We start from the raw sequence: 24,597 nt of genomic DNA, 5'->3' as shown, positions 1-24,597 counted from the left end.
CGTACTGTTAATCATTCAGATCGTTCTGCATATCTACGTACAGTCTTAAATGTTTAAAAATGTCAGTCATCGCCGATGATCTCTTTCCAATTGTCAGAGGACGTTTACAGTTCACTCAGACTTATGCTGCCTGTTGAGTTATTAGATGTCTGTTTGGAGCATCCCAAACATTGATCGAAGGAAGTGTTTTTTTTCACCCCCTCAGGATTATACTGAAAGAGCTACCGTGTAATGCTGAAACCTGAACAAATAGTTGCAGCATCTGCCCTAAAAGTTGCATTCCTAGTTTACATAGCTAATGAAATGTTATAAATTAAGTGGGACTAGTGGGAAAACCTGTGCTTCAATGTCTCTTTTCACATGTACAGCTCAATTCTAATACATAAACAGTGTTGTTTGGAATTAATTAAATATTAAATGCTGTAAATGAATTTCAGTTTGAATAATCTCTCTCTCTCTCTCTCTCTCTCTCTCTCTCTCTGTTTGTCTCTTTTTTTTTTTCTTCTGTTTTTTAGACTGTTCAGTTTGTTCAGGGGATCTTTGTGGAGAAATATGACCCCACAATAGAAGACTCGTATAGAAAGGTGAGTAAACATCTTTGTGGTATTTGATTAGTAATGTAATGCTGCTCTCGATTATAAAGGAACAGCATGACTGTCATTTTTTTTGATTGAAGTGAATTCATACACTTTTAATTCTCATACTCTGCAGTGTTCCCCCTGCACTATATGTGGTCACTTTTCTTAACAAATGAGCAGCTGGATGTCTTCCTGGTTCTGCTTTTGGATATTCTCCTCCAGGGAAATAATATCACTAAACACCCCAGCTTCAGTTTGTTTTCTCCCCAGTGCTACACCGACTTCCTTTTAGAACAACTGCAGGCGTGTGAATGTCACTAGGCATTGCATCTGTAATGTGTCAGAAAGTGAGTGTGTGTATCTGCGGTGCTGTTCCTGTGCATGCATTGGGGGCACACTCAATGGACTGCACTCTCTTTTCCTGTGCAGTGATTTACCTGAGCTGCGTGGGTAATGAGATGGATCTGAGAGGAAGGAAAGAGCGTGGCCATACATAAATCTGCTTCCTGTCATGTTCACTGCCATTTGTGTTTATTAATGGTCATACCACAAGGCCCTGAGATGACAGCTGTGACTAAAAATGTAGCTTCTCCCAAATGCTAACAGGAAGTCCCATGTGGGTCACCACCCTTCTTCCTCGCTGCGTTGCACGCTGGTGCCCCAGGGGCACTTCCTGTGGGTGAGGTTTACCGGTCCTGACAGAATGCTGTACAGCGCTGGATAGGTGCCAGAGTAGTACTGCCATCCATCCAAAGCAAGGAGATTTATTTAGATCCTGGTCTCATGCATGTGGATTGATAAAAATTCACTAGCCAAATTACCCCGAACAATCCTGTGAGAGAATTAGTGGCCCCCTGTGGGCTTTCTTTAAATTAGCAGTTAGCAGAGCCAGCTTGTTGCTCTGTGCATCACTTGCATGCCAGCAGGAAGTTAGATAACAGTGTTGCAGTGTTTTATGGGCAATATCATTATATAGTCTAAACATGCTGTAGAGAAAGCATTAATGTCTGTTTTGCATCTTCTTGAGTCATTTCTTTCTGTTTTTTTTCAGCAAGTGGAGGTGGATGGCCAGCAGTGCATGTTGGAGATCCTGGACACTGCAGGGACGGTAAAGAACACGATACTGAAATAATCATTCAGCACTTCAGAGTCCAGTTGTCTAACACTCTAAATGCTGCATGTTATTGCTTTACTATAGATGGATTCCTGTCTGCCGTGTCGGTTACCCGCACATCACTTACTGTAGTGCAGCCGCACCTTATTATTATTATTTTTACATATGGACAATCATATTTGGATTGATATAAAAAGGTTCACCTAGAATAGAGTACGCTTCATCTAGTCATTGTGATGCATCTGTAGGTGCACACAGGTTTTAGTATTATGTGTGGTTAACTATAGGGGCCTGTAGAACATCAGCGAAGCATAAACTCGACCACAAATCAGAAAAAACAACAACAGCAAAACCAAAAACTGTATGTACTATATAGTACATACAGAAACACCTCAACATCACCTCAAAAACAAACACATGCACACTACTCATTGAACTTATGATTATCTCAAGGAAACAGAGGTCACTGTAAGAGACCCTGCAATTTAATCCGCAGTTCTTTTTTTTTTTCCCCGGCTTCCTTTAGGCAGGTTTTCAGCATTTGTATGCTCATATTAATGCCATTCGAAGTTGATGGTGCATCTGAAATAACATGATATATGAATTCTACTGATAAAATTAAGCATGACTGGACGTATCAGTAGATTCGTTTAGGCTCCTGTTTCCTAGTGTTAACATCCTCCAACTGTTGCTGTTGGGATTTTTAGTTTTGCTATTCTGTATTTGAATTTCCTTAGATAGAGTGGAAGTGTAGATAGAGTAGAAAGGGCCTCAGGAAGGCATGTTTTCTGTTTACCACTTCTCTGCTCTATAGCCCCAGAGCCCTGGCTAACAGATGGCCAACACTGTCCTTGGGCTTTCTGCTCCAGAATTGCTTCACAGTCAAACAGGCTAAAGCCAAAACGACCCAAAAGGCACCTGATAGAAGGTTTACCTCGAGTGTTAAGGCTCTAAGATTAATCATTATTGCAATTCTAAAAGTGCAGTTCATACACCGCAATAGGTGTGATTGATGGTTTGATTCACCACATAAGTATGCAACCCCTTAAATAACAAAACACAAGTAGACTGGCAGTGTAAGGTCTAGCTAAACGTGATGCGTAGCCTAGCTGAACTATGAGAGGACGTCATGTAAATGGTGCAAGCACTATTTAGCAGCTTGGCAGAGCAGTAAGCCTGGTCCAACAAGTCAATTTGAATCCAACTAAACAAGCAAAGACTACTTTACAACCAAACAAAATTGTATTTCAAACATCTGGAAATATTTTGGACTTCAGGGCTACAAAACACACCAATAAACAGTGTAACACCACAAAACTATACCAGCAACTCAGACAGTATCAAAAATCGCAACTTTATTAATGTTTATTTGTCCGTATTTGATATGCAGTTTTTAATTTTGTGTTGTTGCAGTTAAAAAGTGTTGCAGTTAAAAAGTGCAGTTAGTGTAAAATAAAAAATAGAAGAAAAGTGATTACAAGTTAAATTAAAATTGCAATGCTGGCAAAAAATAGTTATTTTTTTTGTATGGATTGTGAAACCCTAGTCTCTGTCACGAGTATGTCTGTTGAGTACAGAGCAGCTCTTACATTCGGTTAGTTCAGTTCAATTCAGTTTTACTTGTATAGTGCTTTCAACAATAGACGTTGTCACAGAGCAGCTTTTAGAAATCCTGAATTAGATTTACATCCTTTATGTGCAAGTGAGAGGCGTTGGTGATAAAGAAAAAAACTCCCTAAGGCAACATGAGGAAGAAACCTCGAGAGAAACCAGATTCAAAAGAGAACCCATCCTCTTCAGGGTGACGCTCAATAGTGGAAGTATAAATCCAGAATGTGTACAGCTGTGGAAGTAAAGGCATACTAAATGTATTGAAGTGGTGTTCATGTTGTGAGTGCTGAGATGACTAAGTTAATAATAACCAGGCTGTGTGAGGCCAGCTGATCACCGGACAGGATAAGGTGGGGGCAAAGAGAGAGGTTTTTGTGTATGCAATAGTCTATATATTGCACAAAACAAAGCTAGTAAAACCCCCTGATGACTGTCACATTCGCCTGCACTATTTCAGGCTAGATGACTGTTCACCACGCAGCCTCTGTGACGTTTGTTTGCCTGACTGGGCACATGGACATGTTATTTCTGCTGAGTAAATCACAAGGCCCATACAAGTACAATCCTGTCCTGTGGGCAAACAAGTAATTATATCCACTATGTGGCCTTCTCATACTTCATATTTTGTCTTTAGCAACCACCCACCCAGCATGAGCGGAATAGGACAATAGCTCAGTATGCAGGCAGAAATGAAATTCAGAATTTATGAGGGCTAAAGCTACATTTTGGCTTTCTACTTGTTATGATACTAATAAATATTGGCTACTCCCTGTCGTCCTTTTTGAATTAAGACGCCGTTGCCACTCTCTGGCCTGAAAAAGTCTTATTAATTATTGTAATACAGCCAGGATTTGAGTCTGTGCCAGGGTCTGGAAAGTGTGTGCAAAATATAAATTCCTCGTGTAAATCTATGTCTAATCACAATAGGATTCACGAAGACCGTATTTGAATTATTAGTGTGCAAGCCATTGTTAGAAGTTCACATTGTTCTGGTTTGAAAATTGACCACAGTAGATATTCATCACTAGGGTCACTGTCTTTACATTGATGTTTTCATTCACAATCCTCATGTTGCAATATCTTTTTCCCCTTCTAAACAGGAACAATTCACAGCCATGAGGGACCTGTACATGAAGAACGGCCAGGGCTTCGCACTAGTATACTCCATAACTGCACAGTCCACATTCAATGACCTGCAGGACTTGAGAGAACAGATCCTGCGAGTCAAAGACACTGATGATGTGAGTTCTCATGTCCATTATCCCTTCATCCAGCCATTCATTCATCATTTATATAAAGCCCTGCTTTCTATCAGCGGCCCATCATGTTTCACCCCTTCCAGGCTCTGTTCCTTTCTAGATGGCTTTAATCTCATAGGATTGTTTGATAGATTCAATACTTATATATGTGTCCCTTTTTTGTAGGCCATTGAGACACTGACATCAAATCTTCATTCTTCAAATATTTTATTGTTCAGTTAATTTCAGTTTTATCCATATAGCACTTTTTACAATTGATATCATCTCAATGCAGCTTTACAGAAATCAAGATGTAGCTCCTTGAAGGCAACAGTAGCAACAAAAACAACATGAAGAAAGCTTGAGAGGAAACAGAGGGAACCCAGCCAATAGTGTGATTTAGAAAACATTACATTGTGTTGAAAAGATGTTCCAGTGTGAAAATATTGTGTGATGGGAGGCCTGGGGTGTGTACAGGACTGTCTTTATGATTACAGCAGTAATTCTTATATGGTACCAATTCATAGTATCCGGGAGGGATTGTCTACTAAAAGCGATGGCATAAACTGTTAGAAAGTGCAGATGTTTAGGGCATACACGTGAGATCGTCCACAACCATTGACCATGCTGTTACTTTTAATTATCCCTACCATATCATTGTAGCTGGTGATACAATTATAGCTTTACTAACTTCATAGTCATATTAGGCCAAAGTTCAGTTTTGTGTGTATACAAGCATATGTGCGTATTCAGGAAATGAACCCCAGTGTAAGAGGCGTGTGCGCATGTGTGTATGCGCATATCAGGCTCGCTCAGAATGTTTCCGAGAAGGAAGACGGTGTCACGGCCCCCTCTGGCATGCTCTATTTCAGTCCTCTTCCTGATTATAGATGAATTAGAAAAGCTCTTTGTACAGCCAGGTCCAAGTCTGTCTTATAGTTTCACTTCTCCACACAGCAAAACCGAAAACTGAATTGGGACGACAGAGTTTTAGTCGAGGACGTTTTTTTCGTCTGAGCTTTTCATTTCAATTTTTCAATCTTCCTCTTCCACGTCAGCACAGTCTAGCTCAGCAGGGGGTTTCTAATCACTTTCAATGTTAAATTCTCAGGCTTTCCAGCAGCTGTTTTGAATGACTTACAAATGAAACAGGAAATGTAACAGCCTCTGTTAGACTAGCTTATCTGAAATCCCCACATAATGTGCATGTAAGGTTTGGAGCAATACTTGGAAGGACAGGATATTTGTAGAACCTAGAACGTTGGTTTTGTGTATTAAAATATTTGTTTTCTCTAGTTCTTGTCTCTATCTTTAAGTTTTGGCTTGTGTCAATCAGGGTGACCTTTAAGGTGGTGTTAGTATTCCAATATTTACAAATTCTCTTTGCATATGAACTGCAAAACATGCACTGCAGTGATGGCTGCTGGTTTTTTTAAATAAGGGAGGAAAAGCTGTCTTGCAGATATGGACACCAACACACGAGCATGGTCATAGCACCAATCAAGCTAACCAACTTTACTGTACCAAGCTGAAAGAACCTCAGTGACCTCCGTTAAATCAGTTTTGGGTAATGGCCTGCCTGCCTGTTAAACTCTCTAATGCAGAAATAAATGGCATGCTGTATAAAACTCTGTAAAAGTGCTATTAGGGAAATAAACTGACTGCTAGTACAGTTCTGAGCCCTATATGAGTCTGTGGTTGACTGACTGGCATTGGTATGTTAAAATCTTGGTAATGTCTTGTGCATTACTTTTTCTTTTTCAGTGATTGGCATTTGTTTACAAGGATCAGACCATTTGAGAGTTCTCAGTCACCATAAGTAGCATTTATGAAGAATGTACTGTCCAATAAATTTCAGAATATTTTCCCTATTTAAACCCAATTATGATAAACACATTGTTTCCCAGGGAAGCCATGCATTCAGGAGAGACCAGTAAATGTTCATCTTTGGTCTATTACAGTGTACTTGATTCTGTCATAATATCCCATCTTCTCTCAGGCTGCGTTGTCTGTTGAGTACCGATTGTGTTAATTGACAGCACGATATTTCAGTGATTCGATAAAATATTGAATTTGAACAAAATTGATGTTCAAATTCAAATTGATTGACAAATAGGAAAACATTTCATTGTAGCATTTTAATGAACCTTTAGTTGCAGCCATGCTTCCAATGTAGTCTTAAAGCAACTTCCTGTGGTCCATAAATGCAATATACTATTAGTTTCTCTTTCATGAGTAAGAGAGAAGTGAAAGGCTTAGAAATTTTTTTCATTAACCGCCAATATCCTGCAGGTGCCGATGATCCTGGTGGGGAATAAGTGTGATCTGGAGGATGAGAGAGTGGTGGGAAAGGAACAGGGACAGAACCTGGCCCGCCAGTGGAACTCCTGTGCCTTCCTCGAGTCCTCTGCAAAATCCAAGATTAACGTCAATGAGGTGAGCCTTACACACTTTTTCTATCCGTAGCAGATTTTGCGTCTGTCAACTGTATTGTTTGTGCTCTGCTTGTCAAACACCTCTGTTTTTTGTCACAGCTCTTGACAAGCTTGAAAAGTCTATCTGTACCTTGCTTAAGTATTAGACTGAACAATGCAGCACACCCACTATTCTGTTCAGTCAACAATCCCTGTTTTGCGTCATGCCATGAATAAATAACAGATAATAGTATTGGATTATGTCCTAAAACAAAATCCATGTGCTAGGGTGTACAGTGCTCTCCTGATCAGCTGATGGTGTCGGGGGTCAACCTGTGCCGTCACTGGATATATCCATAGTCACATAGCCACCATGTCAGGCAGTCAGCTGCATCACACACACAGAGGAAGCTCTGTGAACGAAGGCCTTGGCTCTGCCGCTGCTGACTCGACAGCATGGTGCTGTTTTGTGTTCTGTCAGCATGAAGCCTTAGTTTTATCTGATCACTCAGACAATGCTGGTATCCTTCATTTCCAGCGCTAGATGATATGAAATCCCAACAGTGCACCGGAGTAGGTTTCACGCTTCATGGTGCTAGCCGAAAGAAATGATCTAATATCATCATTGTGGCATCTGTGCCGTGAGATTCATTCATTCCTGTCAAAATGGCAGCATTAGGAAAAAAAAACGCTTAATATCTACCTGTCGCTTTTTGTAATCGAAAATCCAGAGACTGCAACATCTCAATCAGGGCTGTAGTGAGGTCTTATTCCAAGACACTCGCTGTCTTAGGAATGCAGGGCTATCAATCAATGTCTCCAAGACTTTCAGCCAGGCTGCTTTTAATTAGGAGTGGAAAGATGATGTTTACCTTTTCTCAGCCTCAGAGAATTTGCACCAAACTGCTAAAGAGTATCTGTAGCCATGATGAGCTTTTGTCTGGTTGTGTATTATCATCATTTAGTCTCTTAAGCCAGAGGTGCACAATTGGAAGCCAGGACGACAGACGTTCAGCATGGTTTACTCTCTTTTTTTTTTTTTTTTTTTTTCCCCCCCATTTACACCGACTTGCTAAAACTGGTAATTAGCTGATGAGATGAATCAGCTGTGTTTAAGCAGGACATCGCCAAACTGCTTATCTCTGGATGTTCAGGATCACAGTTGGCCTCCCCTGTTCCTAGTCTCAAGCTTTTAGAAAAATCTATATGCAGAGTAAATTAAAGTGCTGCTGCGAGAATTCTACTGAATCACCACTCCTCCATGTGTTCAGTCAGAAATTACTTTAGAAAATGATATGAAGTATTCACAAAAAAAAAACAAAAATCCAGTTAATAAAAACTGGATTTTTCATCATTTTTGAGTTATTCAGAATGCAAGTGATGTTTGCAAATGACTACACAAGTCACTTGTGCAGTTTTTGCATGTGAATATGAAACTTTAATCACACCTCTGGGATGTGTCACGGTTTTGCTATATAATTTGATTACATTTTAAATCTCATCTCTTGTTCAGATGCAACAGGTTCAGTGACACCTAGTCACCGTTTTGTAACTGTTGTGGATGATTAGTAGCATTTTATAAATGAACTAATACTTGACAACTGATCATTCCTTCTGCTTTCCTGAAGTGACCACTAAAAGCAGTTAGCTCCACATGGACTGGAACAGATGTGATTTGAAGCAGCCGCATTAGCAAATGGGATGATTTCTCTGTGCTGCGAGTGTATGCATTATGGGCAGACTCGCTGTCCACTGCTGGTGCCAATCATGCTGTCTGTGCAAGTCTCACCACAATGGCTGACTTATCTAATGCTGCTTGGTCACTGGCACTGTAAGCCTGCGGAGAGATAAAGACCTAAGAGATCCGCATTTATTTATTTGCCCTTCTATCACTTCGGCTTCTCTGAGCAGATAAGGGTTAAGGGTTTTGCTCAGCGTCCAACCTTGAAAGCTTGGTGGCTTCTGATTAGAGGTCCAGAGCACTAATTGCTGAGCTTCTACGTCACCTTTGTTTGTGATGATAATCTGAAAATGGTTAAAAATAGTTGAATGACACGCATAAGTGTATATTGTCACGTTCATGGATACCACAAAGTTTGTTAAATAAAATACCAAAAAAAAGAGAGTGAGATAAAGATGAAGGAGCTACCACAACAAGACTAAGGACAAAGTTATGGAAAAGTTTTACAAACTTTGAACGTCACCCACATTGTTAAATTAAAAAAAAAAAAAGGATGCTAGATGATGCTGTTTAAATCACTGACTGGGTAGAGAGGGGATTAGTCAGAGAAGCAACCAAAGGGGCTGAAGAGATCCAGGATCAGATGGGAGAAGCTGTTTACAGGATAAGCATAACCTGGTCACTCCACAAAGCTGGGCTTTATTGAAGGTTCCTATATTCAGCTGTCCAGTTTCGGTAAGCCTCACCCCACTCTACTTAGTTTCAGATTCCTGTTCTTGGATAACAGGAATGGAAACCACTGTGGTCATCTGCTGTTGTAGTTTATCTACCTCAAGATTTGCCATGTTGTGTCTTCTGAGTTGCCTTTCTGCTCATCACAGTTGCAACAAGTGGCTGTTTTAGCTACCTATCATCTCTACCGTCTTTGATAGAGATGATATTTCTGCCTGCAGAGCTAGAGGTGAATACGTCTGCAAGGCACTGTAACTGGATGAAAAGATGGGAAATTAGCGCAACTCTATTTCGAATGTGTGTGTTGTATTAAGTGTTTGTGGCATAACAGCCTGTACTCTCTCCTTTCATAGATCTTCTATGACCTGGTCCGGCAAATCAACAGGAAAACCCCAGTACCTGGGAAGGCACGCAAAAAGTCCAACTGTCAGCTGCTCTAATACACAGCTGTTCTGTTGCTCTGAGCCAGGTGAGAACTAGAGAACAGATTGTACTGAGTGGGTGTGTGAATTCATGGCTGATTCAGGATCAGTTCTGCCTGCTTAAGTTCATCATTAGAATAAACCCAATAATCAAGTGAATGCAAGATATGGATACATAAAGGCTTACATCTGATTAGATTCCCCCCCCCCTGTTTGTTCTGTCAGTTCTCACATTCTCTCTCCTTCCATCCTTCTTTTTTCTTCCTCTGTCTCTAGGTCTGATTTGCTGCTGTGTCTGTCAGCAGTGCCAGCATTCCGACGTTACTAAAAACCTAACATCGAATGGACTTTCCTGTGTGGTGATGCCCCTTTAAAGAAAACCAACCGACAGATTCAAGGCTACAGTATCATATTTTTTGCACATAGATAACCATCAACACTTTCCAGAGTTGCAAGAAAGATTTTTACTTATAAATATATAAATATATATTCTAACTGTATGCAACTAAAATAGACCAATAATTCCGTGGATAAACGAATAAAGTCCTAAAAAGAATTTTTAAAAAACCCAGAGCCTACACACAGTGTTATTGCTAACGGAGTCAGCCACCGTTGGAAAAGTAAGGAGCGTGTGTTGAACCTGACTGTGCACGTTGCCATGGCAATTACAATGATGCGATATTTATAAGCACCACTATTTTAGCCAGAGATGAGAGGAAGTCCAAAGACACCTATATAGTCCATTTCATACAGCTAACTTTGCTCCTTGGTTTCTGTGCATTTCTTTCTGTAGATTTTGTCTTTTGTAACATTTTGTTCTTTTTTTGTTTTCTTTTCTTTTCTTTTATTTCCATCCTAATTTTTTTTCTCCTTCCTGCATTTTCTCTTTTTAAATGTTACTAGTTTTTTGCTCTGCCAAGATGGTATATCACATGAACTATTGATATGAGTTTTATCTTTAGGAAAAACCTGTGGATACATGTATGTGTAAAAATTAAAAAATATAATGATTTCTGTCACTATTATGTTGTTCTTAGCCTCAAATGCCTTCGAATATGTATTTAGACCTTTTTTTCCCTTCCAGGTGAATCCAACAACAACAAAAAAAAACTTAATCGATCTCTCATACCAGGTTTCTTGTCTTGTTTACAGAGACATTTGTACAGTTTGGGGTGCTCACATGGGGCGGGGGGCACTGCTGAAAGGGACATTCACGCTTCACCTTGAAAGAGCGAAACGTAATAAATCGGCTTCGCAACACGTGATCTCTCGTTTATGAAATATCAACTGTCCAATCCCTTTCACAGGATTCTCCTAAACTACTACAGGAAGTACATTTTAAAGAATTAAAGGTAACACTTTCTATTAAGCCATAGTGGCTAATTATTCCAACTGTGCTGAGTCGGTAATGATTTCTTTTTATAAAGGCTAATAATGTTTCATAAAGATCTAATCATGTGCAGTATACATAATCGTCTAACACAGCTGCGGCTATTCGTTATAAAGCCTCGTGGTGTACTACACAACCTTTATAACTAAGATTAGCTTTGAGTATTTAAAGCAGCTGTAACATGTATAACAATTGTTTAAATAAAACTTAAACATTCTCTTTACTTGAAACACTGAGCAGTGACCTTGAGCTTAATAATAATCATATTTCTAGAATTGTTCATATTAGTTATTTATATGTTGTTAATAGTAAAAAAATAAAAAATAAAGGTTGTGGAGTACAGCATAATGAACAGCAACACCATGGTTATGTATTCTCATGGAATTATTTACAGAGCTTCATTAGAGCATTATGTGACATTATTAGAGTTACAGGGAATCATTACCAATTTACCCAGAATTATGAGCACAGTTGTAATGATTAATAAAAAATGGGTTTCATCTAAAATATCGAGATTTTAATTGAAAAATTTTCAGTAATATCAGTGTCTACACTGCATTTACTGATCTTCTCTCTAAATGTAATTACCTTCCCCCTGACCCTCCCTTTTGCCTGCGAATGCAACTGATCATTTTGGATCCTGTCAGTAAACTTTATATATATATATTATAATAATAATAATAATAATAATAATAATAATAATAATACGCCTTGCCTGTTAGTGACTGTTTCACTTTTGTAAAACTTGGTTTGAACTGTTTTTTTGTCTGCGTTTCTGTGGGAATTACTGTAGTGAATGTCGGGGTGGGGGACGCTGTGTTTACTGAGCAGGGAGAAAAGGGAACAAGAGTTTAACGGGAAGAAGAAAAAAAAAATTAAAAAAGACCTTATTGTAACACGTGCAATCATATGAGGCGTCCATAAAGCATTCATGAGATTTAGATGAACTGTGAGGCATCAAGCCTTTGTGTCTTTCCCAGCATTGAAATTCATGTGTCTTTTTGGCTCCAAGTGCACCATGGATGCTTTATGCATGCATTATAGAGGTTCACTCAGTAAAAAAAAAAAAAAGATAACTGTGATTAAAAAAAAAAAAAGAAATCTGTTAAACAATGCCGAACGTGTGATGAAGGTTAACATTGAGATTTTTGTTCTGGTGATTCTGTAATCAAATGCTTTGTTGGAATACTGTTTGTTTTTTGTTTTGTTTTTGGGGTTTCTTTTTTTAAACAAAATCACGGTGAGGTTGAACCTGTGAGAGAGCCGCAGTATTTGAAGTGAAACAGAGTCGGGGGAAGAGGGTGGGAGGGTGGATCGTTGGCCAAATGTAAACTTAAAAGCCTTAATTGAAGTGGTGCAATTTTGTATAATCGAGCGTCTGTAGTTCAATAAATTGGATTGCCATGCAAGGGCTTGCAAGAAGCCAGTTCTGCCACTTGATTGTGTATTGTTTCACAGTTCTTCTGTCAATAAAATCAGTTTAACATTTGCTTTAATGATGATACTTGTTTTAAGATTATGTTTCTAGAGAGATGTGAAAATTGACTTCAAATTCGAGTAAATTTGGAAGTATTTTAATGGGCATGTCAAAACGATGGCTTCATTATTAGAATTTGTCTGTTTGTGTACACATAAATACACAAATGTTTGTCCATTAAAGCATGCAGTCAGGTCGAGATTGTTGTTAATGTCACTTGCATGCATGAACAACAATCTGACACCCTGAACAGAAATGTGTGATTTACCGTAGTGTCTAATTTTTTTTTATCCGGAAAGGTGCAGGGTTTCATTCCAAACAAACAGCAGCCGCACCTGAGTCTACTGGAATCCAACATGAACTGATTAAACAGGTGGAATCAGATGTGACTCCTGCTTGATTGAAGTGAAACCCTGCACCCACACCGGCCTTCTGCGGATACGATCGGACACCGTTGCTTCAATACATGATCAGGGCCTGAGAGGAAAAAAAAGAAAAGCAATGGATGTTAAATTGATATTCTTTAAATAGATAAATGAAAGTACGAGGGATGCGAGAACAGTTGTGGATAATCACAGCCTTCCTGTAGCCTCTCTTATGAAGCATGATTTATTGATTAGCTAGCTATGCTGATTTTGTTCCAGCCCTGAATTTCCTGATAGATCACTCGTGCAAAGCACATAAACAGGGTTCTTTATGTGGATTTAAGTGCCACATCAATTGTAAAGGCACAGAGCAGTCAATTTATTTTCTGCAGATATTATTGGAGTCAATTAAAGAAAGTATAGTGTACACTGATCAGGTATAACATTATGACCTCCTGCCTAATATTGTGTTGGTCCCCCTTTTACTGCCAAAACCCATCATGCACTGTGTATTCTGACACCTTTCTATCAGAACCAGCATTAACTTCTTCAGCAATCTGAGCAACAGTAGCTTGTCTGTTAGATCGGATCACACGGGCCAGCCTTCACTCCCTATGTGCATCAATGAGCCTTGGCCGCCCATGACCCTGACCCTGGCAATATAGTGTATGTTAACTATAGAACCTGTAAGCACTGTTTAGGTGTTTATTCTGTCGCAAAGAATCCCTTTCTTAGTTGGCTAAGGATATTTTGCTCTGAGTATATTGCTCTGTTTTTGTTTAATACATCTTGCTTCGGTGTAAACTGTACAGACTGTTGTGTGTGAAAATCCCAGGAGATCTGGAAAACTCAAACCAGCCCATCTGGTACTAACAACCATGCCACAGTTACAAGTCACAGAGATCACATTCTTTTTTTTTCCCCCATTCGGATTTTCAGTTAACTGAAGCTCTTGACCTTGATGATTTTATGCATGGTGCTGCTGCCACATGATAGTGGGATTAGATAACTGTATGAATGTGCAGGTGGACACTGAGTGTAAAGAATAATAAGTTATTTTGCTATTCACAAAGAGGTCATCAGATACATGTATTCTGGCATGTTTTTTTCTACTCTTTGGCAAATCATGTATTCATGCATCTTGCTTTGTGCACAGAGGCATTGGCATGAATTTTATGAAAACATGTTTGGGTCTCTTAATTCTAGTAAAGGAAAATTCTAATGCTACACCATCCAAATATATTCTATATAAATGTGTGCTTCCAACATTGTGGCAGAACCACATATGGATGGTTCTGCCTCAAACCATTGACCACATAGTGTACATCTCTGAATACAATACATAACATGGACGTCATTCTGTCTGTGTAGGGGAATCATTGAAACTGAAAACCTTTTCTTTTCCAGAACTTTCTGTCTACATAAAGAGTGTCTTGACAAATCCTCAGCAACCAGGAGATTCTGCATAGCCACAGTCTAACTTCTTTTTTTCCCACTTATCACAACCATTTACATACATCATGTCACATCCTTATTAGAAACATGTTCATCCATGACCGTTAACATCATCAGTTTTCAGGAAACATAAATTCCTCTGGTGCTGAAACTTGCTTGCTTCTCATCACTCATGCAATGCCCGAAGGAAACACTTGTGTAATTATTAGTATTATTATAAAAACAACACTTAATTAACATTATTCCCAGTTAGTAATTGAGGTTTCCATAATGTTGCGACCATACATTTACTACAAGCCTTTTTTCTTAATTGAATTTCTATTTAATATTCCAAATAAGTGTGATGAAATATGATGTTATTTATATTTCTTTGTTATTTAGTCAGATTAGAGCCACAGCTGTGGTTGGGTGTGTGTTTATTCATGTTCATTAAGCTTGTGCTGACATTTATTTTTAATTTATATCATGATAATTGCCAAACAATTTATGATGATCTCACAATAATGAATAATGGATGTTGCACAATTCTAAATGATTCTCACATGTAATAATATCATCGTTCTCATGCATGTTCTCTACTGGGCAGCAAAATATGTTCTGCCCCATTGGAAGACATTATAAGGCTCCCAGCAATCCCATAATTCAGTTCAGTGAAAACCTGCAAGAATAGAACGGTCACACTGACTACAGACTGTTTTTATTTTATTGTCCTGATTCACAGACACGATTGTGTTTAAAGGAACCGTGAAAGACACGGATCTGTAATTTGTGACCACCTTCAAATCTTGACTTCAACAGAAAACCTTAAAAGCAATGACTGTGAATTATTTAATAGCTACAGTAAAACAAGTAAGAAAGATTTGCAGTCTGGAAAACCAAGAGGTTTTAAGGTACATGCAGCTTCATGCCTTTAGCTGAATCACTGCTGGGCTGAATTTGTGTACACCAGCACTCTTGTGATATTGCTTCAATTAAACATGAAGAAAATTAATTGTTTGCACATTCTGGCTTCAGTGGTTTTGTAATCCAGTGGTGTCCTTTTTCCAGCTGCTCTTCTCTCCCCATATGCTGGAATTGCAGCTGGATTTGAAGTCCGTAACACACACACAGTCATTAACACACTTCGTTTCATCTTTTTATTTCTCCTAGATCAGAGTCAAACATGGCACTTGTTACTCTTTTGTTGTTACTTTATTTAGCTGGAATAGCTTAAGAGAAGAAAGTTGACACTAGCTGGACGCTGATGACATGGAAATCAAAGGCTTTAAAGGCTTTTATGTGAGGAATAGCATGCATTACATAGCTGGAAGGTACCGTGGGTTGTGGGCTCAGGGACACACTTTTGATTCTGAGCTGGGAAAAGAGACTAAGCGACTCATGTGAATGTGGTAGCCTAGTGGTTAAGGTGTTGGACTAACAATCAGAAGGTTATGAGTTTGAATCCCAGGTCCACCAAGCTGCACCTGCTGGGCCCTTAACCCTCAATTGTAGAAAATGAGATACAATGTAAGTCTCTTTGTATAAGTGCATCTGCCAAATCCCTGAAATGTAGACTCAGACTCCAGCATATGAGAGAGAAGAGCAACAGGAAAAGGCCACCACTGCATTACAAAACTCATGGCAGCAATACAATACACATATCACTGAAGTCAGATGTACAAACACACAATAATAATAATGTTCTACATGCTTATTTTAAGCAATATCATAAAAATGCTGTTGTATTGAATATCAGCAGTGATTTGGACACTTTTTTAAAGTCACTTCAACAATTTGAGCAACAGTAGCTCATCTGTTGGATCGGATCACACGGGCCAGCCTTCACTCCCCATGTGCATAACTGAGCCTTGGCCTGCCCATGACCCTGTCGCCGGTTCACCACTGTTTCTTCCTTGGACCACTTTTGATAGATACTGACCACTGCAGACCGGAAAACACCCCACAAGAGCTGCAGTTTTGGAGATGCTCTGATCCAGTTGTCTAGCCATCTCAGTTTGGCCCTTGGGATTTCCAGACTGCAATACTTTCTTACTAGTTTTACTGAAGCTTGTAAATAATTCATAGTTGTTCCTGAATTTTATACTCTTAAAGTTTTAGAATTTAAGGAGTTCACATATTTACAAGTAGGCATCCGTGTCTTTCACTGTTGAGCACAAACCTGTCTGTCAATCAGAACAGTAAAATATAAATGTTTGAAACAAAACAATTACTTATGTGTTAATTCCTGTTCCTTAGTCAGAGTCACAGTTCTATCCAGCATGTTTCCAGGTGAAAAGAATTATGGACTGTCTGGCTTACATACAAAACAAAAGGCCTTCACAGTGCATAGGGTTTCATCCTTGATGGGTTAGATTTCATGTGTATTACTCACAGATCTTGCTGAACACTTTCAGCTTGCTGTCATCCATGTCTTCAACATTTTTGATCTCACACTTCTGACAGGACTTGTGTGCAAGGTGTGAAATAAACCTTTAACACAAATGAGATATTATTATTAGTGTGTATAGTCAAAAATCCCCAAAGTCCCCAAAGGAGGTGTGGCCTTTTTTTCTATTAAATTATAACTGTTTGCTCCATAATGATTTACACTATATCACTTTTTTTAAAAAAAAAAAAATCAGCCAAAGTCAGATTTTTGACTGCTTTAAATGTATCTTTATCACATTGTATATGCACCGAAATTACAACTTAATTCTAATAGACACAAACCAAAAGATCAACATTCAATAGAACCCAAATCAGGCTGGTAAACTGCAGTAATTTACACTTGGCTTAAACTTTGTGGCTTCTTTATGGCTTTCATTGTGGCCTCAGGAGTCTGATAATACTGTACATACACCGACCAGGGATAACATTATGACAACCTGCCTAATATTGTGTTGGTCCCCTTTTTGCTGCCAAAACAGCCATCACACACTTTGTATTCTGACACCTTTCTATAAGAACCAGCATTAACGTCTTCAGCAATTTGAGCAACAGTAGCTGGTCTGTTAGATCGGATCACACGGACCAGCCTTCACTCCCCATGTGCACCAATGAGCCTTGGCCGCCCAAGACCCTGTCGCCGGTTCAGCACTGTTCCTTCCTTGGACCACTTTTGATAGATACTGACCACTGCAGACCGGGAACACCCCACAAGAGCTGCAGTTTTGGAGATGCTCTGATCCAGTCGTCTAGCCATCACAATTTGTCTCTTGTCAAACTCGCTCAAATCCTTACACTTGTCCATTTTTCCTGCTTCTAACACATCAACTTTGAGGACAAAATGTTCACTTGCTGTCTAATATATCCCACCCACTAACAGGTGCCATGATGAGATAATCAGTGTTATTCACTTCACCTGTCTGTGCTCATAATGTTATACCTGATGGGTGTACAGCCATGTCTTTTATATCTATTTTCATCACACACATGAATCAGTCATACAGCCAGTGAGTCTCTGACTCTGAATCAGTGAGCTGGGAAAGGTAAACCATAGAACCATGTGAACGTGTGGAATTTTCTTGTAACCCTATGGATCAGCATACAAGGCTTTTGAATCCGAATATAGCTAGGCTTTTCTTTCTTTCTTTCTTTCTTTCTTTCTTTCTTTCTTTCTTTCTTTCTTTCTTTCTTTCTTTCTTTCTTTCTTTCTTTCTTTCTTTCTTTCTTTCGTGTAAATATCATAGTTTGACCAATAGTGGGCGACAGAGTGCAGGAGGTTTTTAAGCTGTACACCATCCTTAGATAACTCGTATCTTTTAGGACCTGTAAATAGGAGGAAATGATTCGTTTAAACTAACATCATACACACGTAATCCAGGTATAATATTATTAGGAAGAAATATTAAAACACAACACGATTAAGTAAAGAACAGGAAGAGGATCCGGGCCAGGCGGGGGCGCTGTGTGTGTTTGGTGCATGCTGATTAACTACAGAAAAAGAGAAAAATCATACACATGGTAAATATTCCAAAAATGATAGTAAAGGGTACAGGACATTATCTCTAATTTGCAATATGCTTTTTTGTTAAAAGAATAAAAGTTTCAGGAAAGAGTTTAACATGAATCAATAAACGCAGAGATTTGTATAGCGTTAATTTGTCCAACCACGCGTGTTGTCATGAGTTTTGTAGCTCTGGTTAACTGCAGGACAGCAGCAGTCCGGTGTTTCTGTAGCAAAGCTGCTGGTCATTGCAGAAAATTCAGCGATCATGTTCAGAAACCGGATCAATCTCAGCCGTCACCCGGAGCGAGAGAAGAGAAAGCAGTGGAGGAGAGACAGAGGGTAAGGAAACCCCCGGGGGAAGTGTCCGTGCTGCTGTTCCCCGGACAGGGCAGTCAGTTCGTGGGCATGGGCAGAGGACTGCTCAAGTATGGCAACGTGAAGGACATGTTCACTGTGGCTGAGAAAGTGCTGGGTTATGACCTTCTCTCACTGTGCTTAAACGGACCCGAGGAGGATCTGATGAAGACTGTGCATTGTCAACCGGCTGTATTTGTCACCTCTTTAGCTGCTGTGGAAAGACTGAATCATGAAAACCCTGCTGTAAGTGTTTAAACACATCAATGTAGTCAAAATAACCTTTATTTTATTTTATTTTATTTTATTTCCCTCACCCGGCCTCTGTGTTTGAAATCATAGTAGTTTATTATTGTTTATTATAGTAAGTGACGTAATACAAAAAACAACTCCAAAGCACGGGTGCAAAAAGCATTGTTTTGATTGCAGGTGAACTTCGAAAGGGTCTAAAACTAATTATTCAATTTATACAAAGTTTAAACCGTTTATAAAAGATTTGATGAGCATCCAAATTTCTGCTCTGTACAAAGCAAGTCATACTGTACGTGTAATAAGCACGTGCTTGCGGATATCACCTTGTAACCTGCTGAAGCCCCGCCCCTGGATTAGGTAATATGACATACGGGTACTTTACATTTACAACGCAGGTTCCTCGTGCTTCTTGCCTCGTACACAATGTCCGACACTTGGTTAATGCCCCGACCCCCCTTTGGTGGAAGGAGTTCATATTTTATATAGAAATAAAGGAAATAATAGCTAGAATAACTATTGAATAGTCAGTCTTATCTGAATAGGTGGGGTTTATCTGAATACAGATGGAGAAAATGGCAGTCAGGTGTAACCACGTCTGTCCTTCCTCAGGCGATAGAGAACTGTGTTGCTGCTGCTGGTTTTAGTGTTGGGGAGTTTGCTGCTTTGGTATTCTCAGGTGCAATGGACTTTGCTGAAGGTAAGAGTCATGCGCTTGTTTATTCTCCAGGAAAATGAAATTGCAATGTTGTATGTAAATCTGACCCGCATCATGATTGTTATTTAATAATAATGACTAATGGCAGAATTTTGTGTAGCCCTTTTCGCAGTGAAAGTTAGGGCAGAAGCCATGCAGAAAGCCTCCGATGCAACCCCAAGTGGAATGTTATCTGTAATTGGTAGACCTCAAGCCAATTACAACTACGCCTGCCTTCAAGCTAGACAGCACTGTCTGTCTCTGGGTATACAGAATCCTGTTTGCTCCATTGCAAACTACTTGTTTCCAGATGGGAGGGTCATTGCTGGGCATCTTGAGGTAAGAATTAGCCCTTTATGAGCTGGAACAACTTTAGGAGGAGCATTAAAGTGCAGTAGGATTCAACTGACTCTTCCTGCTTTCCCTAGGCATTGGACTACATCCAGAAAAACTCAAAACAGCTGCACTTTGCCCGGACAAAGCTGCTGCCAGTAAGCGGGGCTTTCCACACAGACCTGATGGAGTCGGCCGTGCAGCCTCTGAGCGACGTGCTACGTCAGTTAGAGGTGCGCCGGCCTGAGATCGCTGTCCACTCAAACGTCGACGGAAAACGTTACATGCAAGAAAAACATGTGCAGAAGCAGCTGGTCAAGCAGCTGGTGTCACCGGTGAAGTGGGAGCAGACAATGCATGAGATTTATGAGCGGACACGGGGCCAGGAATTTCCTCACACGTATGAGGTGGGACCTGGGAGACAACTGGGGGCTACGCTGCAGAAGTGCAACATGAAGGCCTTTAAGAACTACACACACATTGATGTGGCTCTTCCACAAGATGACTGAGACATTTAGGAAACGGCAGTGAAATAGAACAATGAGATTTTCCCATTTGCCGCACTCTCTTACCGGGTTCGGATATTCCAGATCATTCTGTTAGGTTTTCAGAATTCACTAAAATTGTCTGTTAGCTTGCTTCACTTCTTGAAGTCTTATCAGTTTAAATTACGATGTGTTTATCTGCATTTGTGACAAAATGGTGTGAAATATTTAACTTGAAGAAAGACAGAAATAAATGTCAAGATGTTTTTTATAATGTTTTTCAAACGCTGGAATAAAAAACACAACTGAATATTCCATCCAACAACTTTTATTATTATTTGCATTACAGTGAAAACATCAGATTGAAAGTCCAGCTTCCTATAATAGTATAGCAGTTCTTTTAAAGGAAGAGGTAAGAGAATAAACGGCCCAATTAACCAGCAACAGACCCTATGGTAAACCAACAACGGCATCAAACAACTTACAAAAATCTTGTGAACCAGCACTCGGGTAGAAAACAATCATATAAAATTATATAAAAAATGAACACGTAATTATCCTTCTTGACCCATTCGAAGACCTGCCAAAGACCCGCTCAGCCTTTTTTTCTGGATGGTGCCTTAAATCTTAGTTGCAGTAAAGACAGTTGCAGCTAACAGCAGTGCAGCAGAAGCTAGAAGACATTTTGTCTTGTAGGACCAACCAGGAAAGTGTGGCTTGACCTGCGTGGAGAGAAAATAGAAAATTGGTAATCAATAAACAAGCTGAGGCAATCAGATTGGAGCATTACACTCATTCCTAGGTATCCCTGGTCTTTTGATTTTCTTGATATTCATGTATAGTACATTGGCTTACCCAGTTGATCCACTTCATAGTTGCTTGGCAAGCTTGTGTGTGCAGCTCTGGAACCAGCCTGGATGCTCTTTCCATCGAAATGATCTTGGACCACTGAAGGGTGCCAATGATCCTCCTGTATCACACATTTAACACTTTGTTTTATGTTTTTTCTTCTCAATAAATGAGAACTAATGAGAAGTAGTTAATGTATGCCTAAAAGATGTCACTTACCCATTGATGGCTCTCCAGATCAGTAAGTTTGGATAAACTTGCCAGTCTAGGTGTCGTTGCTGAGGGAGCTTCTCCCTCCACCTGCTGTTCAGTTCGTCTCCGATCTGAGCCAGGTGACGACCAATTTGTTGAGTAGCTCTCCTAGAACAAACAATTTGTATCATCATAAGGGATTAATTTCAATCTGCTCCATCTGTAACATTAAAGAAAGCAAAATATTAATATATAACTGAGTAAAATGGATTTTGAGATTTTTCTTTTTTCCTACCTCATGTTGATCTCGGAGAGAATGTAGTTTTCCACCTCGCTAGGTCCAGCCTGAGGGGAAATGGCACTGCTCACTTGTAGTGCTTGTTCCACCATTTTGTATTCTAAAGAGAGAATAAGTTATATTTTATTTGTATGTAAACAGCATCTATATATCCTACAGTTGTGTATCAGTTCCATTGTTTTCCTTTTAACCTGCTGTAAGTGGCTATTTGATTAAGAGCCACGTTGGGTTGTACTGTGCCCTTTGCGGTTGACTTTTTTTATGGCTTTCAACGAACTTGTTCTCGCCATGTAAACACAGAGTCACATGACTCCTCAGCATACTGGGTGTGTCCTTTGTGTTGCAAGTGGAGAGTAAAAAAGATGAGCTCATCCACTGTAGGTTCCCTTTTCCACACCTTATTAAGTGTTGTTGTTATTACTTTTCCTTTTAAATACACTAGTTATAAACAGTCAGATTTCATTTGTCTTCATGACAACTGAAGGATGAATACAAAATACACAGAAAATGTAAAAAAAAAAAAGAATATAATGCTGTTAAATTATAATTCTAGGCAATATTCACTTACTGAACACTTTATTAGGAACACCTGTACATTTACTCATTCGCCAATTATTATGTAATCAGCCAAATGTTTGGCAGCCATGCAATGCGTCAAATCAGCAAGACATATTTCTATAATCTTGTGGAATTTCCGCACACGTCAATGTCTTGAGTTTAACACTACAGAATGGCACAATAAAGAAAAAACTTCCAGTGAGTGACAGTTGCTGCGGACAGAAATGTCTTGTTGATGAGAGAGACGTCAATAGAGAATGACCCGACTGGTTCGAGCTGACAGAAAGGCTACAGTAACACTGTGCAATTTTAGTGAGAAGAAAGGCATTTCAGAATGCATAACATGTCGAATGTTGAGGCGGATGGGCTACGACAGCAGAAGTTCCACTTCTGTCAGTCAAGAATAGAACACTGTGTCTGTACAGGCTCACCAAAACTGGACAGAAGACTGGAAAAACTTATCCTGGTCTGAGGAATCTTGATTCCAGCTGAGGCACACAGATGGTAGGGTCAGAATTTGGTGCCAGTAGGATGAATCCATGGAACCAGCTTTGCCTTGTTGGCATTTGGAGAATGTTTTCTTGCCACACTTGCCCCATTAATACTAATCAATCATCGCTTGAATGCCACAGACTATTCGAGTATCGTTGCTGAGCATGTACATCCTTTTATGGCCACAATTCTAATCTTTTAATGGCTACATCCAGAATGATAACGTACCATATCACAAAGTCATCTCAAACTGGTTTCATGAACATGACAATGCATTTTTCAGTGGTCTTCCCAGTTACTGGAATGATCTAAATTCAGTAGAAAGCTTTGGGATGTGGTAGAATGGGAGATTCGCACCTGAAGGAATTGCATGATGCAATCATGTCAACATGGACCAGAATCTCAAGGAAATGTTTCCAGCATCTCATGGAATCCATGCCAGGAAGAATTGATGCTGTGTTAATACTAGTTTTTAGTACAGTATTCCTAAAAAAAGTGTTCTTTATAAAGTGTAAATACATTGAGTAATGCTGTGTATGCCACCCTTTTGTTCGCGTGTGTTCCTAGATAAAAGGTTAATGCAAATATACATTCAAATCAGCCAAACTGTTCAGAGCTGAGTAAAAATGAAATAAACACATTCGTCCATGTTGTTTTTTCCCCAACTAACACACTAAAATAAAAAAAATTCTTAATATGTCGTATACCATGCGCACTGTAATTTACAAGTGGAATTGTTTTTGTAGTTGTTTTCCTACATCCAGAACCTGCTATAAGCACTAAAAAAGATTTTTAAAATGATTGTTCAACAAACTGCATTCAATTGTCTTATACTGATATTCCAGGTTCATACTGAACACACTAATTCTATGCCAGCCTCAAAATAAACACACTACTTTGATGTAGCAGCATGTTGTAAATGGAACAACAGCTTATGGTGTGACAAGCAGCCATCTTTGTGTTGGCTGACAAAGAACAGGTTACAAAGGCAGAAACAACATAAACACGTACCTCAGTTGTAGGTTGAAATGGACGCCGCCCTGTAACACAAATATCCATTATCAAACAGAAGTTAAGCTATTACATTCATTTGCACATTTTTTAAATCAAAATAATATATATATTTATCTATTTTGCAGAGTCACTTACAGCAGCGTCCTTAATGGCTTTTGGTTGCAGGTGTGTGTCTGAGCAACGATAAAGCCACGCCTTTAGGACTTTTCCTTTCTGGAGGGACGTGCAGTCATATTGAACTGAATCCACTAGAGGACACACTCTATGTCGTCATTGGGTACTTTTCTCCTGACATACATAAACAAATAGTGCATGCCTGAGTCATGTTTATGTGTCAAAGCCAAAGCACCCTTGTTTGGACATGAAAAGCAGACACGAACTCTTCAACTCTGAATACTAACTAATTTATTGTTCAAATATATTTAGAAACAAATGTCTGTAGAGTTGAGACTATAGGCTGTTCAACATACATTTTTAAAAGAAAATATAAAACCACCCTGAAATGTCATTCAATTTCAACTCTGCATTTCCACATAGAGCCTCTTTAGTCAGCTATAATCATAATCTGTCTAAAACAATGTTGAGCCTATGAAGTTCTTAATGCTTATGTACTGTATATTAATAAGTACTTTATAAGTAACATAAAAGTTCACAATTAGTTTGAATCTTAA

At 39.2% G+C, this 24,597-nt stretch overlaps 3 protein-coding genes across 5 annotated transcripts in view; 2 read left to right on the top strand and 1 right to left on the bottom strand.

Moving 5' to 3' along the window:
* The window catches only part of rap1b (RAP1B, member of RAS oncogene family), a 47,243-nt gene extending 34,561 nt beyond the window's left edge, over window positions 1-12,682 (top strand). For both annotated transcript variants that reach the window (XM_058416614.1, XM_058416615.1), the window contains exons 3-8: window positions 516-584; window positions 1,630-1,686; window positions 4,404-4,544; window positions 6,834-6,977; window positions 9,722-9,837; window positions 10,067-12,682. In XM_058416614.1, coding sequence (XP_058272597.1) covers window positions 516-584; window positions 1,630-1,686; window positions 4,404-4,544; window positions 6,834-6,977; window positions 9,722-9,808 — 498 coding nt within the window. In that variant the 3' untranslated portion in view covers window positions 9,809-9,837; window positions 10,067-12,682. The remainder of the gene's footprint in view (window positions 1-515; window positions 585-1,629; window positions 1,687-4,403; window positions 4,545-6,833; window positions 6,978-9,721; window positions 9,838-10,066) is intronic.
* A 5,683-nt stretch (window positions 12,683-18,365) lies between these two features.
* mcat (malonyl CoA:ACP acyltransferase (mitochondrial)) lies at window positions 18,366-20,833 on the top strand. Its single transcript, XM_058417765.1, has 4 exons — window positions 18,366-19,005; window positions 19,621-19,708; window positions 19,827-20,044; window positions 20,134-20,833. The coding sequence occupies exons 1-4, from the start codon at window positions 18,580-18,582 to the stop codon at window positions 20,545-20,547; spliced, it is 1,146 nt and encodes a 381-aa protein (XP_058273748.1). The 5' UTR covers window positions 18,366-18,579; the 3' UTR covers window positions 20,548-20,833.
* An 85-nt stretch (window positions 20,834-20,918) lies between these two features.
* On the bottom strand, window positions 20,919-24,158 carry bik (BCL2 interacting killer). 2 transcript variants are annotated; one of them, XM_058417766.1, is made up of 6 exons: window positions 24,062-24,158; window positions 23,924-23,952; window positions 21,860-21,962; window positions 21,592-21,732; window positions 21,379-21,493; window positions 20,920-21,245 (listed from the first exon to the last, which is right to left on the bottom strand). In XM_058417766.1, the coding sequence occupies exons 3-6, from the start codon at window positions 21,952-21,954 to the stop codon at window positions 21,144-21,146; spliced, it is 453 nt and encodes a 150-aa protein (XP_058273749.1). In that variant the 5' UTR covers window positions 21,955-21,962; window positions 23,924-23,952; window positions 24,062-24,158; the 3' UTR covers window positions 20,920-21,143. The 2 variants fall into 2 exon arrangements, with proteins under 2 accessions (XP_058273750.1, XP_058273749.1); XM_058417767.1 differs by lacking the exons at window positions 23,924-23,952; window positions 24,062-24,158 and adding an exon at window positions 22,054-23,901 and having other exon boundaries at window positions 20,919-21,245.
* Between the last annotated feature and the right edge of the window lie 439 nt (window positions 24,159-24,597).

This window comes from Hemibagrus wyckioides, linkage group LG19 (genome assembly GCF_019097595.1).
Source record: "Hemibagrus wyckioides isolate EC202008001 linkage group LG19, SWU_Hwy_1.0, whole genome shotgun sequence".
NCBI lineage: Eukaryota > Metazoa > Chordata > Actinopteri > Siluriformes > Bagridae > Hemibagrus > Hemibagrus wyckioides.
The sequence above is the reverse complement of the archived record's forward strand: the minus strand, read 5'-3'. Positions and strand labels throughout refer to the sequence as shown.